At 39.7% G+C, this 13,599-nt stretch overlaps 1 protein-coding gene across 1 annotated transcript; it reads left to right on the top strand.

The window, feature by feature from the left end:
* Positions 1-1,226: 1,226 nt before the first annotated feature.
* Positions 1,227-12,659, top strand: LOC125296173 (cytochrome P450 3A24-like). The gene is made up of 13 exons (XM_048245905.1): positions 1,227-1,394; positions 1,633-1,729; positions 5,129-5,181; positions 5,296-5,395; positions 8,302-8,418; positions 8,589-8,674; positions 8,798-8,946; positions 10,359-10,483; positions 10,612-10,699; positions 10,785-10,945; positions 11,078-11,304; positions 11,542-11,704; positions 12,032-12,659. The coding sequence occupies exons 1-13, from the start codon at positions 1,330-1,332 to the stop codon at positions 12,119-12,121; spliced, it is 1,521 nt and encodes a 506-aa protein (XP_048101862.1). The 5' UTR covers positions 1,227-1,329; the 3' UTR covers positions 12,122-12,659.
* Positions 12,660-13,599: the final 940 nt, after the last annotated feature.

The raw sequence follows: 13,599 nt of genomic DNA on the forward strand, positions 1-13,599 counted from the left end.
TGCCACGGGACAGGTTGGCTCTCGCTGTTTTCATGCCAGCTTCATCCCCAGCTCTGTAGGCTTTGTCTCTGGCCCTCAGCAGCCTGAGGACATCCCCTGTCAGCCATGGCTTCCAGTTAGCCCGAGTGATGATGTCTTTTGTGTGGGTCACATCATCGATGCACTTGGTGATGTAAGAGGTTACAGTGTCTGTATACTCCTCTATGTCTGTCCGGTTGTTGTAAGTGGCTGCCTGCTTAAACATTTCCCAGTCTGTTGTGTCAAAGCAGTCTTGAAGAGCATCGGAGGGTGTGTCTGGCCACACTTTTACCTGCTTACGAACCGGTTTGTTCGCTTTTACCCTTTGTCTGTGGCGCGGGCATTAGCATAACAGTGATATGGTCTGAAAGTCCAATGTGGGGGAGGGGGTGGCTTTGTATGCTCCTTTGTGTGTAGTGTAGACCAGGTCCAGGATGTTATCTCCTCTTGTTGGAAAATCAACATGCTGGTGTAGCTTTGGAAGTACAGTTTTTAGATCAGCATGGTTAAAATCTCCAGTGAAGATGGTGAAACCGTCTGGGTGTGCCGGCTGTTGTTGTTGGTAGGCGGGATGTATACTGCGACTAGCAGAATCGCAGTAATTTCCCTTGGCAGGTAAAAAGGTCGGCACTTTATGATCATAAACTCTGCCAGTGGTGAGCAGTGTCATGTCATGTCATGTCTTTATTAATTTGTAGGCTACATTTGTATACCATGGCAGGAACTGATTTCACCCGCCATGCACATTTGGTCCCCCTCCCATGCTGACTCATGGCTACAGCCTTGGTGTACGGCCCTTTAAAGATAACATTAGACGGTAATCAGCACTCTCTATAGCCTAACATCCAGGTTACCTACTCTCATTTTTTTAAGTCATTCAGACATGTGAGCCGCTTTCTGCTTCGCGCCGATTGGCCTCAACTGATATCTGACAAACAGACTACTTCCTGTAGGTGTAGGCTACATCGAAGTAGCCCTGAAGACATTAATGGTAAGTGATTGAGTTTGAGAGGCTGAACCAGTCAGTCAAACACCAAAAGTGCTGTGAACACGTCCCTGCTTCTGTTTTATGGTTTAAGTGCCGTTTCAAAGAGATGGCATAACAAATTGCGCAGTGGGCCGGCCATCTAGCCTGAAAAAATCCCTAAAAGGAGAACTAGAAACGGCGGGGCTGGTCCAGTTTACAATCAGTTAGATTAAAGTCCGTGAGGCAGGACATTCAATGTCTGTCGCTCATTTCAGATCCAACAACTTCTGAGTTTAACATTTTCAGGAGACGTATAGCGGGCCACACAACAAGTAGCCTACAGTATGCTGCCTTCATTCTCAGTGGAAACTTGGAGTCTCCTAGTTTTATTTGTTACACTCTTACTAATGTAAGTAAACTATTTCACATTGCAAAGAATTACTGTAGCCAATATATTTCAGTCAAGGAAATATGCTTGCAGGTCATGCAACATGTAATATGTATCAGATAGCCTATTGCAGCAACCGATTTCAAGCGTTTAGATGAGCTCGATTAGTGTTATCGACTCCCTGAAGTGTTGCGTCATTTAAGAGGCACTACATTTTTTCACAAGTAGTTATAATATTTATGATATCCTTCATTTTAAGTTATGGAACCTGGCCTTATGGATATTTCAAAAACCTGGGTATTCCTGGACCTCGACCGTGGCCATTCCTGGGGTCCTTGGGAGCAATGATGACACAAGTGAGCAGTCCTTTCACACTAGGCTGAACAGGTCTTGTGACATTATTATGACCGCCGCAGCGGCGGACATATAATGATTGTTTCAATATAATGAAAGTTTTTTTTTTTTTTTTTTTCGTCATCTACTTCCTGAATTTTTGGTCAACGATACCCGGGACACCGAAACACCAGTGCACATGAAATTTGGTGGGTATGTAGCCCCACTATAGCCTAGAAATCTAGACGCGCCCCTAGCGGCAGCAGGGCTAGTCTAGCAACTCTCCGTTGGCTTGTGAGCTCCAGAAATCGAAACTTAATCAGGCATTGAAATCGTGTATAGAGTCGTTTGGTGGGCTTAACATAATGATTGATGGCAGAGTTGCAACGGTTTGGCTTGAATTCCCTGCTACTTGAAAACAAATATCCTATTAAGGCCCCTATTGCGTGCAGAGGGAATTTGAAAGACAACTGATTATCCCGCCCCTCGGACTGAGCACTGTGAACGGTGAGTGCCCAGACCCTACATTTTAATGTGGGTCTGGCTCGCCAGGCTAGCCCCACTAGACTTTTACGAAAAAATGTTGTTTCGTCCCCGGGGGCCACTACCCCCCAACCCCCTTGCTGGGCCCCCCGAACCGCAAAAAAAGCAGTTTTTACTAAATAACTACCTGAACCGTGGTACTGAGGATGAAGAATCTTTTATGGTATGTTGGTCTCAAGGGTCCACATCAACCTGGCCCATAATCACTCATTTGTGATTTGCACCCCCCCAGTAAAAAATGAAAATGCAATATCATTCTGCTCAGAACTGCACCAAATTGTATGTGTATGATTGACCTGGCATTCTCTGGGGGTATGCCAAGTTTCGTAGAATTTCATCGATGTGGGCAAAGTCCTTTTAGGCAAGTCCCTCCACTCGGCGGCCATATACCAACGTTTTGGCACTCATCGGGCACAGTCTTTGGGTCGAACTGCGCGTGCGCAAGGCTTCACGACACCAATCTTGCTCCAGCGGCGAGATCACAACAGATGATTGGCACGATGTCTTCACAACACACCACATGATTGGCTCAATGTATTCACACGTCGACGTTTTGCTGAGGAAGGGGTGGGATATGTGTAGACAACTGCCATATTGGAGTGACAAACTAGCCCCATGCATTTCTATGGAGTATTTTTTGAGTGCTGTGTCTCCACATTAGAAAGTCTCTGGATGGGGGGGTCTAAAAAAATTTAGGTTATGTGTACATTTAGTGACTGTACACTCATTGGCCTGTAGATGGCGGTGCACACATATACACATGCACACACACACAGGTACGCACATACTATCGGTATTAGAACTGCCGATACATAATTACAAATTCAGTAGGATTAAAAGAAAGCCAAATATTCATCATCATCATCATGGCTGCATTTCCAGTATTGGCGATGAGTAGTAGTTTGTCCACTAGATGGCGCATCGTTGCAGTGAGACGTAATTTTGTTGGAAGTTAAAAGTGGGTTGGAAAAACAATGGACGCTTCTTACAAGGAGTGTGGTTTACCGCAGAACGTCTAATAAGGATAGGACGATGTTTACATAAAATGTAATTCCCATTTCTTTTTGAAGCCGAAATAAATCTGAGAATGTTTATCGGACATGCTTGGTTTTTACTGCAGGTACGTTAATCTTATAATATCAATAAGGACCTAGGTACAATAATGTTACCGTTAGCGTTGGTGGGTTGGGTGATGGAGGCCAATTTGATTGCATTTGTAGAAAACTATAAATGCGGTTATACCAAGCAAATTGATAGCAGCACTGTAATTGTATCTTTCGACTGTCATTTGTTGCACGTGCTACAAAAATCATTCTGTGCAATGGAAGATTTACCAACGTTACACCGGTCTGATACAGTTTTGCCTACATGCGTGAGACTGAGACGCCTGTTTATTTGTTTGAAGTGCGTGCAGGGTGTGAGAGGGGAATCGATGTGCTTTGATTCCAGCTTGGTAGTTGTAGTCTGTGAGATTAAAAAGCACGTGTGAAGTATCCAAACAATGACACCTTCATTTCATTATGGCTGCTTTAGCAACACACCTTAAGCTACTGTGTAGTGGGTCCCATTTAGAAGTGGCTACTTCATTCGCGCTTTCCTTGACTCATGGAGCTGCGTGAATTTTATTACAACTTTTCGCACAATATGGCAGTTTAAGTCCGCTTGATACTGTAAGGTGTAAGCCATTGGTTTCCAAAGGAGATTTTATTTGTGTCGCCAGCATAGCCTATTGATTCACAATTTATGTTGTAGGCTAAATAGGCCTACCTTATAGGCCTACCTGTAGCTAGGGAAGCTAACAGCTTTCTATTAGGATCTAGTTTGTTAGTTACAGTTTTGTCATTTTTGCATTTAGAATAGCCAGAGCGTGGATATCTCAATCGGAAAATTAAACAATATGAACCCAGCCTGATCTGCCCGCTATTTATTTTTTAATTTCTTAAAAGATTGAGCTTGGTCTGGTGAAAGCCAGACAAGCCATGGACCTCAGTTACACAATGCAAGGGAACATGAATCAGCATATATTTGCACGAACAACAACGGACAACAGCTCTTCAACTTTGGCCCGTTAAAATGTGTAGGCCTATGAACAGTCTAGCGACGCATTTCATCAAGGCCCATTTGGACATGTCAGTTATTTGCACCACTGGTTAGATGTAAAACAGCATTTCGTTTCAGACTACTGTTACTTAATTTGTGCATTGACAATAAAGTATCACATGAACTAAAGATGACTAAAATCTTATGCAGAAGAACATTCACAAAAAATCCATCTGTCCAAAAATGACCAATGTTTTTGATAGCTGTTGAAAACGGCATGGAACTGACAGAGATGTTTTTGTTTATTAATAAATAAATAAATACATAAATAAATAAATACATAAATAAATAACATTATGCTGATACCTTTTGCTTTTCCCAAATACAATGTAGCCTACAGGTGTAAGTGACCTTTCATCAATCCAGTTGCAATGGATGAACTGTGATGAACTGCCCTACTTGTGATTGTTTAGAGATTTTAAAGGTTTTATAACAATGCTACAACTTCTTTGGCTATTCTACAATCTATTCACCTTTTCAGCACCAGTAGGCTACTTTCTGTGCAGCCGCGCACACACACACACACATGCATGCCAAACAAGCATACACAAACGTTTCAAGAGTTGGGGATGGAGTAAAAGATGGAGACAAATTGATTAGTGTGATTTATTTTCGCGGAAAGGATGTACAGGACTGAGCGGCGGTCATGATTTTGTACCGCTATGCGGTACATCTAGTTATATGAAGCCATAGAAAAATGTAGCCACAAATTTCAAGTGGAACTTCACATTCAGTATTAATGTGCCTAATTTTCACTCAGACCTGTTTTCACCATGTAGGGATTTATCAAATTTGATGAAGAGTGTTTCCAAAAATATGGAAAAATGTGGGGGTGAGTAAAATGCAAGAAAAGGAACATTTCAATGCATGGTGCATATGGAGCATATGGTGCAATGCATGGTGGTCTGTATGGAAATCAGTAGTTTGACTCTCTTTTATTGTTCAGGATTTTTGAGGGCAGAAGTCCAATGTTGTTGGTGTTGGACACTGGGGTCATAAAGACGATTATGGTCAAGGAGTGTCACACTGCCTTCACCAACAGAAGGGTAGGCTCTTACTTTTCTGTACTTTTCTGTACTTTTCATGTCTCATCACCCGCTTGCTTTCTTTATGTGGACAGTGCTACTGCTAAGAATATTTTTTAAAGTTGCATGTTTCTATAACAAACTATAAGACAAGCATGAAATAATTAGTGTATGTAATAGCTTCACATTTGGAGTGGCCCTTTAAAGATGATATAGAATGGATGAACAGAATATTTCACCTTGTTACAGGGTTACCATACAAAATTATTCTACAGTTACAAATCAGTGCTCTACACAAAGCTGTAACCATAACCATAACAACCATAACCATGTAATGTATGTGTGTGTGTCAATGATTTATAAAACTCATTTGTGACTGTACAAACAATTTACACACACAATTTTCAATATTACTAATATGTCCTTCACTTACAAATCTATTCTGCAATAACAAATATATACGACACTTATAAATTTATCCTACAGTTACAAATACTTAGGAGACACAAGTGTAGTGCATAGGCTATATCTAATATTGACAATTACTGCTACAAATCATTTCCACAGTTACAAATCATTTCTACAGTTTCAAGTTGTGATACACACATACAAAACCTTTTGAGTCTGATTTGATTTTCTACAGTAGCCTACTAATGGAAAATTGTCAAATAGCAGAAACACTAGAATAATAAGTTACAAGGCTGTTCGATTGATTAACATGGAAACTGGTGGTATTCTGATTGTTGGGCTACTGTTTTTTTTTCTGATTTGGAAGTCAATGTGCGATGTGCATTCAGAGCCAGCACGAGGCATAACCGAACTAAACGGCTGCTTGGGGCCCCAATCGCGTGGGGAAAAAATAATTTAAGAAATATAACATATTAAAACATATTAAAACATATTACATAAATGAAACACGTGGCAAAGTCATAGTATGTATTCAGTTATGGAAATTAGCACCCCCCAATTGCAGCTGAAAATGTGTAGCCTACTGGCGGGTGAATTTGGTCAACTTTCTACCAGCCACTGTGGCGGGTAAATAAATAAAGTTAGCATAGGCCTACCACAAATATACAGTCAGATCTGGTCGAATTTGCATAGGCACTGATGCTTAAAAATAAGAATGTGACTGTAGGGATCATGTAATGTTACCAGTAGCCTATAAGGGAAATGGCGCTGGTTTGAAGTTATCTACAATGTTTGATCAATATACTGTATTGGCAATAGCCAACTTTGTTTTAGTGACTGCTGAAAATTAGAACACTTGCCTAGTAGTATCCATTTTTCTTTTGTAGAAGTACAGAGCATGCATCCATTTTATGGTGGGTACTTGTGCATCACCATTGTCAACAGTAAAACTAGTGCAATAGAAATAAAAACAACAACATTTTACTTCATCTATGATTAGTTTGTGAAATATAGGAGGGGGGCATTTTCCCCCACTCTACTCTATCCCAGAGAAAAGACGAACTCGGCACACATGTGTTAATAACTCCTAGGTTCATTTTGCGCCGGAATTGTCCTTTAATTATTTATTTTCACAAAATGCTTGCATGTATTTACATTTCTTAAAGCTGAGCTGTGCTTAAATTGTTCAATGCATTATTTCATAAAAGGCCAAATTAAGCAATAAGCCCCGAGAGGCCGTAGGTTATGCTGATTCTACAACAGCTAAGGGGTGTTGTTAGGCACGACGCGCTAGCGGAGTGCCTAAAACCCCCAGCTGTTGTGAGTGCTTATTAACTTTTCTAAAATGTTGCTATAAATACCTGGCTTTTGTAAAATAAAGGCAAAGCAACGAGAAATGTAACGATTTATTCATAGATAATCATTCTTCCGCCAAAGTATATTTCCTTATCTGAATTTCGTCAAGACGCAGCTAAAAATTTTGCCATGGTGCCAGTAATATAGAATGGAAGGTCCAGGTGTATGTTTGTGCTGGATTTTACAGCAGCATCGAACGCGATTCAGCCAATCACAATCAAGGACCGGAACTATCAGTTTTAGAATAGAAAATAAAAGCCCACAGGCTGCTAGCTTTCATGCCAGCACTGCTCTTGAAGTGTCGGGGAGTGAGATTTACACTTCATTCCACATGTTACGCACAGCTATGCTAGCTGGCATCCGTTACATATAGTATAGTTACGTTGGATAGTTGGATTGTAGGATGCTCCAGAACTCTTGTCTTAAAGGAGTCACAGCACTTTTATGACAAGACACTACTGTATATGAATGCTGTTCTTTTGACCTTTAGTTTTGTTGCTACTGTGCATACAGGACAGGCCATTTATGAATTCTGTCCAACATAGGTAGGTTTACAGATAAATTCAACACATTTTAATCGTATCACAATAACGCTGATAACTGTGATCATTTTGGTTAGGCCTATAATCAGGATATCAAATTTCATACCGTATCTCGAGTGGCTGGTAAACAAAATGAGTGGCTGGTAGATTTTGGAATCCACCAGCCAAGGTGGTAGGTGGACAAAATATTTCATTTCCATCCCTCTATGTACACAAAATACAAGATAATTCTGATCTCATCAATCAATGTACCTGCCCATTGAACTGCTGTGTCTGCCAGCATTTGGATCATACGCACAGACAGACACTGCATCAAGATCAATCGTCTTATTAGAATCAGTTGGCAGAGACGGCAATGATAGGCTATGCACCCTCTAAGGTTAAAGTGACACTGGTTTGGTGTAAATAACAACTATCTGTATATTTATACAATTTATAATGTTACATTATAGTGTGACATTTGTATCAATAATAGTCAAGCACAGGTGACACTGCAGTGGTGGGAGGGGAGCCCAAAATCAAATTCTGCCTATAGGGCCCCATACAGGCTTGGGCCGCCACTGTGTGCGTTTATATCATTCTTTATCTATACCCAAAGTAGACATTGCTATTTGTTCACAGAAAGACACAACTGGAGTAGGCCTATTCACGGATGCAATAAGTTTTGCTGAGGACGAGAAGTGGAAGAGAATCCGGAACTCCCTCTCTCCAACTTTCACAAGTGGACGAATGAAAGAGGTGAGGAATGCTGGTCACTTAAAAGACACAAAAAAGAACATCACCGACTGTCAAAGGATGACATGAGTTGACCAATATACGGATTTACGGACCAACGGATTTACTTCATTCATTGGTAACGAGGCAGTTACTAGTTATTATTTTATTATGCATTGCTTTTGTTGTTCCAGATCTTTCCCATAGCTAGAAGATATGCAGACAGTTTAATAGAATATATGAAAAAACAAAACTTAAAGGAGTCAATTAACATAAAAGAGTAAGTAAAACATTTTTTCCTGCTTGACTCGACACACCTTCCTGAGGTAGGCAGCTGTTACCTCAAATATGTTGTTTTGGAACTGAAAAATAGTTTAAAAAGTTGTTTGTTGTTTACCCACAGCTTGTTTGGTTTATACAATATGGATGTTCTGACTAGTACTTCATTCAGTGTGGAGACTGATTCCATCAACAACCCAAATGATCCATTTATTGCCAATGTAAAGAAATTGATGAATTTCAATCCTTTCAATCCAGCCTTTCTCATTGGAAGTAAGTATGCTATTGACAGTTAAGTGAGTAAATCCAGAAAATGTTGATTACAATTGGGGGGATAAACAGGGCAACCTTTCAACAGAATAGACTAATATCACCCACTTGATAAGAAAGATTGATAAGTTTGTCACCTAAGTTTACTTCACTGTCTTTGTTCTGTGGTAGGCTACTTGAGGTTAACTGTGTCACCAAATCACGTCCTGGAACAACTAGAGAGTAAAGATGGGCAATCTGGCTTAAAAACCTCATATCTAAGGAATGGCGATATTCCATTTTTAAATATCAGTTTTTACCTGTCATATCAACAAAGTTATCCCCTCATACAGTTGCAAATATATAAATAGTTGTGCTCAATTAAAATAAATATTAGAAATTAATTGCACACACTGCTTTGCAGTATTGCAGATTTGTATGATATAGAAGAAGCATTGTGGTATGTATTATACGATAAGTATATATACTCTTTTGATCCCGTGAGGGAAATTTGGTCTCTGCATTTATCCCAATCCGTGAATTAGTGAAACACACTGCAAACAGTGAACACACAGTGAGGTGAAGCACACACTAATCCCAGCGCAGTGAGCTGCCTGCAACAACAGCGGCGCTCGGGGAGCAGTGAGGGTTTAGGTACCTTGCTCAAGAGCACTTCAAGGCCTACTGGCCGGGGTTCGAACCGGCAACTCTCCGGTTACAAGTCCGAAGCGCTAACCAGTAGGCCACGGCTGCCCCAATATAGCACATCCCTAATTGTGAGGGCTAAATGCTGATGAGTAGAACAGCTCTTGCATCAGGCATTTCAGCCAGATGTTTGGGTTGGGACCTGAGAAGACTCCATGATGTGTATAACACCTTTTTAACCACCTCAATAAGAACAGGCCCAAACAACCATCTTCCATTCAGTGTGGTACCATTCTGGCATTTTTCCAACAAACCATACATGAAGAACCTTCATTCCAAAACTAAGCAGTAAATGCATGTCCTTTGGCTGCCACCTGCTGCTTGGCATGCTTACAGTACATACAGAAAGTATTCACAGTGCTTCACTTTTTCCACACTTTGTTATGTTTCAGACACATCTTAAAATGGATTCATTTTTTTTTTCTCAATCTACACACAATACTCCAACACTCCACAAAAAAAACAGGTGTTTGGAGTGTTTTGTAAATGTATAAAAAATAAAAGACTGAAATATTCCATTTACATAAGTATTCAGACCCTTTGTTATGATGCTTGTAATTGAGTTCTGGTGCATCCTACTTTTATCAATTTGAGAGGATGAGAGAAGCGTAAAGAAGGACAAACATTAATATAAGTAGTAAATTCTCTGGTAAGTAAATTCATTTGTTGAACCTCAACATGTTGTATTGTATGGCTTATAGAACTTCACAACCTCCTTTTTGTCTTTTCAGTTTTGTTTCCTTCACTGGTTCCTCTTTTGAACAAATTAGGCCTAAGCCTGTTTTCACCAGCTCTCATTGATTATTTCTCCAGTTCTATTAAGAAGATTAAAGAGCAGCACCAACCCAATGAAAATGTATGTTTATAAAAGGTCTACGTTATCTGTCCATATAAAATGTCAATTGAAGTCCTTGGTGCTAAATGGTAAAATAGTAGCGTGTTGGTCCTGCAGTGTCCACTAAGGATGTACTTGTTTGTTGACAGAGGAGAGCAGACTTCCTGCAACTCATGATGCACTCTCAAATCTCAAATGAGGAAGCTGAGGAAAGCAGCAAAGATCTACCTGTTAAAGGTATAAATGTGTATGTTGAGGTCCCATAAAAGCTAAGCTACATCGTAGAGGGAAGGACTCAGTTCTCCTATTGTGTCATTTTTAGGACTGACAGAAAATGAAATCCTCTCCCAGTCATTCATATTCATCATCGCTGGATACGAAACAATGAGCACCACTCTCACTTCTGTTGCCTACCATATTGCAACGAATCCAGATGTTCTTAGCAAGGTTGTGGAGGAGATTGACTCAGTGTTTCCAAACAATGTAAGTTCATTTTAGGTAAAGAGTGTTGTTCATATTGGATCTGAAATGAACATTTTCTTTTCCTGTCTGTCCTCTACAATGATCGATTTCCATGTTTCCAAGACTGTCATACAAGGCACATTGTTGTTGTAGGCACCTGTCACGTATGAAAAAGTGATGAATTTGGAGTATCTGGACATGGTCATCTGTGAGTGCTTGCGAGTTTGGGCACCTGCTCCACGTCTAGAGAGGATGTGCAAACAGACAGTGGTGATAAATGGAGTCACAATCCCTAAAGGCACTCTCGTTGCTGTTCCTGTGTCTTTATTACACTATGACCCAGAGCTGTGGACGTCCCCTGAGGCTTTCAACCCAGAAAGGTACAGCTAATCCAGAAAACAAATCACTAGCAGAAAAGCACAAAGCCTCCTCCATTCATACAATGATTTTTAAAATACCAATAAGAATAGCTTTTGTTAATTTCTTCACTATATGAAAATTACTCAAAATGATGTTGAATGCTAGGAGAATTAGAAGAAATAAATATTCAAATCATATGTGTAATTATTTTTGAATTAATGAAGTGATTACTAAACAAACAATCCCTTGTTTTGAAGGTTCAGCAAAGAGAATAAGGAGAGCATTGATCCATATGCTTACCTTCCCTTTGGGATTGGACCTCGCAATTGCATTGGGATGAGATTTGCTCTTATGTCGATGAAATTGATTATTGTACAGCTGCTCCAAAACTTCAGCCTGGAGACATGCAAAGAGACTGTGGTAAGGACCAATCATTCCTAATATCTCTGTGATCATTTGACCTTTTTGACACGCGCACATAAACTGAAAATATTATAATTGATTTTAAATTGATCTCCACACAACACATACCTTTATATAAGCATATCCGTACATTTATTTAACAAATAAATGCTGGTCTTTAGTCATTGAACCACTCTGATGTTTGCAGTGTGACCCATGTATTCTGTGTGTTAACACACACTTTAAACCCTTATATTTAAAGTGTGTGGGCGGGGGGTAGGGGGGCATTTTGCAATTATCACCTATACCACTGCTAACATACATCTCTCTACTGTCATTTTTCAGATACCAATGGAACTTGATTTGCTTTATCGGCCAAAAAAGCCTATAATGCTAAAGTTTGTACCAAGATCTGATTTCAGTGCTAAAGAATGATCAAAAGAGGCTAAATATTACATAGAATAACACTTATCTTCTTCACCAAATACCTGAAAAAGGCACTATTTGTTCTTCTGCTATCACTGCTAAATCATATTTATAATCATATTGTATTTTCATTTGCCTATGAATATGATGTGCATTGTGCATTTTGTAATTTCTCATTCATCATTAATCTGACAAACAAACAAACAAAAACAGAAAAGATGCTACAGTAAAACCATAAGTGGCCGCCCCTTAGAGGTGACTGGAATGGAATGAACCTAAATTCCCTGTGGAGGTTTTTTAAGTGAGCGGCATGCTTTTGATAACTATTCAGGATAAGGAGAACAGTAATTCTTGTGTTACTGGAACTTTTTGTATTGGTCGATGCAAGTACATAATGATGAGTTTAATTCTATGAATCATAGTTATGGTATTTAGCAGGCGCTATTAAACATACTATTAATAGTAATACAGTAATTTGTACTGTATTAACCGCATTGTGTATAAACCACCAGAAAGTGTATGCAAATAAAACCATGTATTAACCGCATCCTTGTATTAACCAAAGTGTCCAATAATCTAATGAATCAGGATCATATTGTGCTTTAATCATAAAGAGGAATGAAGAAAAGAAATGCATTCCCATGTATAGCTCAGAGTGTGGGGCGGACGGGCCCCCTAGTGGGGAATAGAGACATGACAGGTGAAGTGTGATATACAGGAGGAAATTTGTTTTTAATCTTTAATAATGCCTTTCTTTTTTCAAAACAAAATAGCCACACACATAGGAGTCATAAACAGACCGACATACGCATTAAAATAACATCTGATCCATCATTTTAACGTTACCAATTCCCATAGAGGCAAGGCCAGTTATTTCATGGATCCAGGATACTATGCATCCTGATAAAGTTCCCTTGGCCTTTGGAATTAAAATAGCCCCACATCATAACATACCCTTCACCATACCTAGAGATTGGCATGGTTTTATTTCAGTTAGCCTATTAGCTGGTTTGATTTGCATTGAGCTCAATGAGCATAAAAATAAACCCATGCCAATCTCTAGGTATGATGAAATCTGCCTGCCTCTATATAGGAATTTAACATAGAGGTGCCAATACTTATGACCTGTATTCTGTATTGATATATGATACATTATTCATTCACAAAGAAAATTGGTGTCCTTAAAGGTTGGATATTTCCTCATTTTTTTACTTAAGGCAGTGGTTCTCAAACTGTGGTACGGGTACCACTAGTGGTATGCGAACTCTCGCTAGTGGTACTCAGGGAGTCTCCATGGTGTCTTTTCATAAAGACTTGACAATGCAAAACATGTAGTTGAGTTGGCCTACGCACCTGTATTTTCATGCCGGTCATAATGGTGCTACTTGGAGAGCTAATTGTTTTCGTGGGTGGTACTCATTGTGAAAAGTTTGAGAACCACTGACTTAAGGCATTAACTCCTTTTAGTCAACTTTAGGTGCCAATAA

The sequence above is a fragment of the Alosa alosa genome, chromosome 6, assembly GCF_017589495.1.
Source record: "Alosa alosa isolate M-15738 ecotype Scorff River chromosome 6, AALO_Geno_1.1, whole genome shotgun sequence".
Lineage (NCBI taxonomy): Eukaryota > Metazoa > Chordata > Actinopteri > Clupeiformes > Clupeidae > Alosa > Alosa alosa.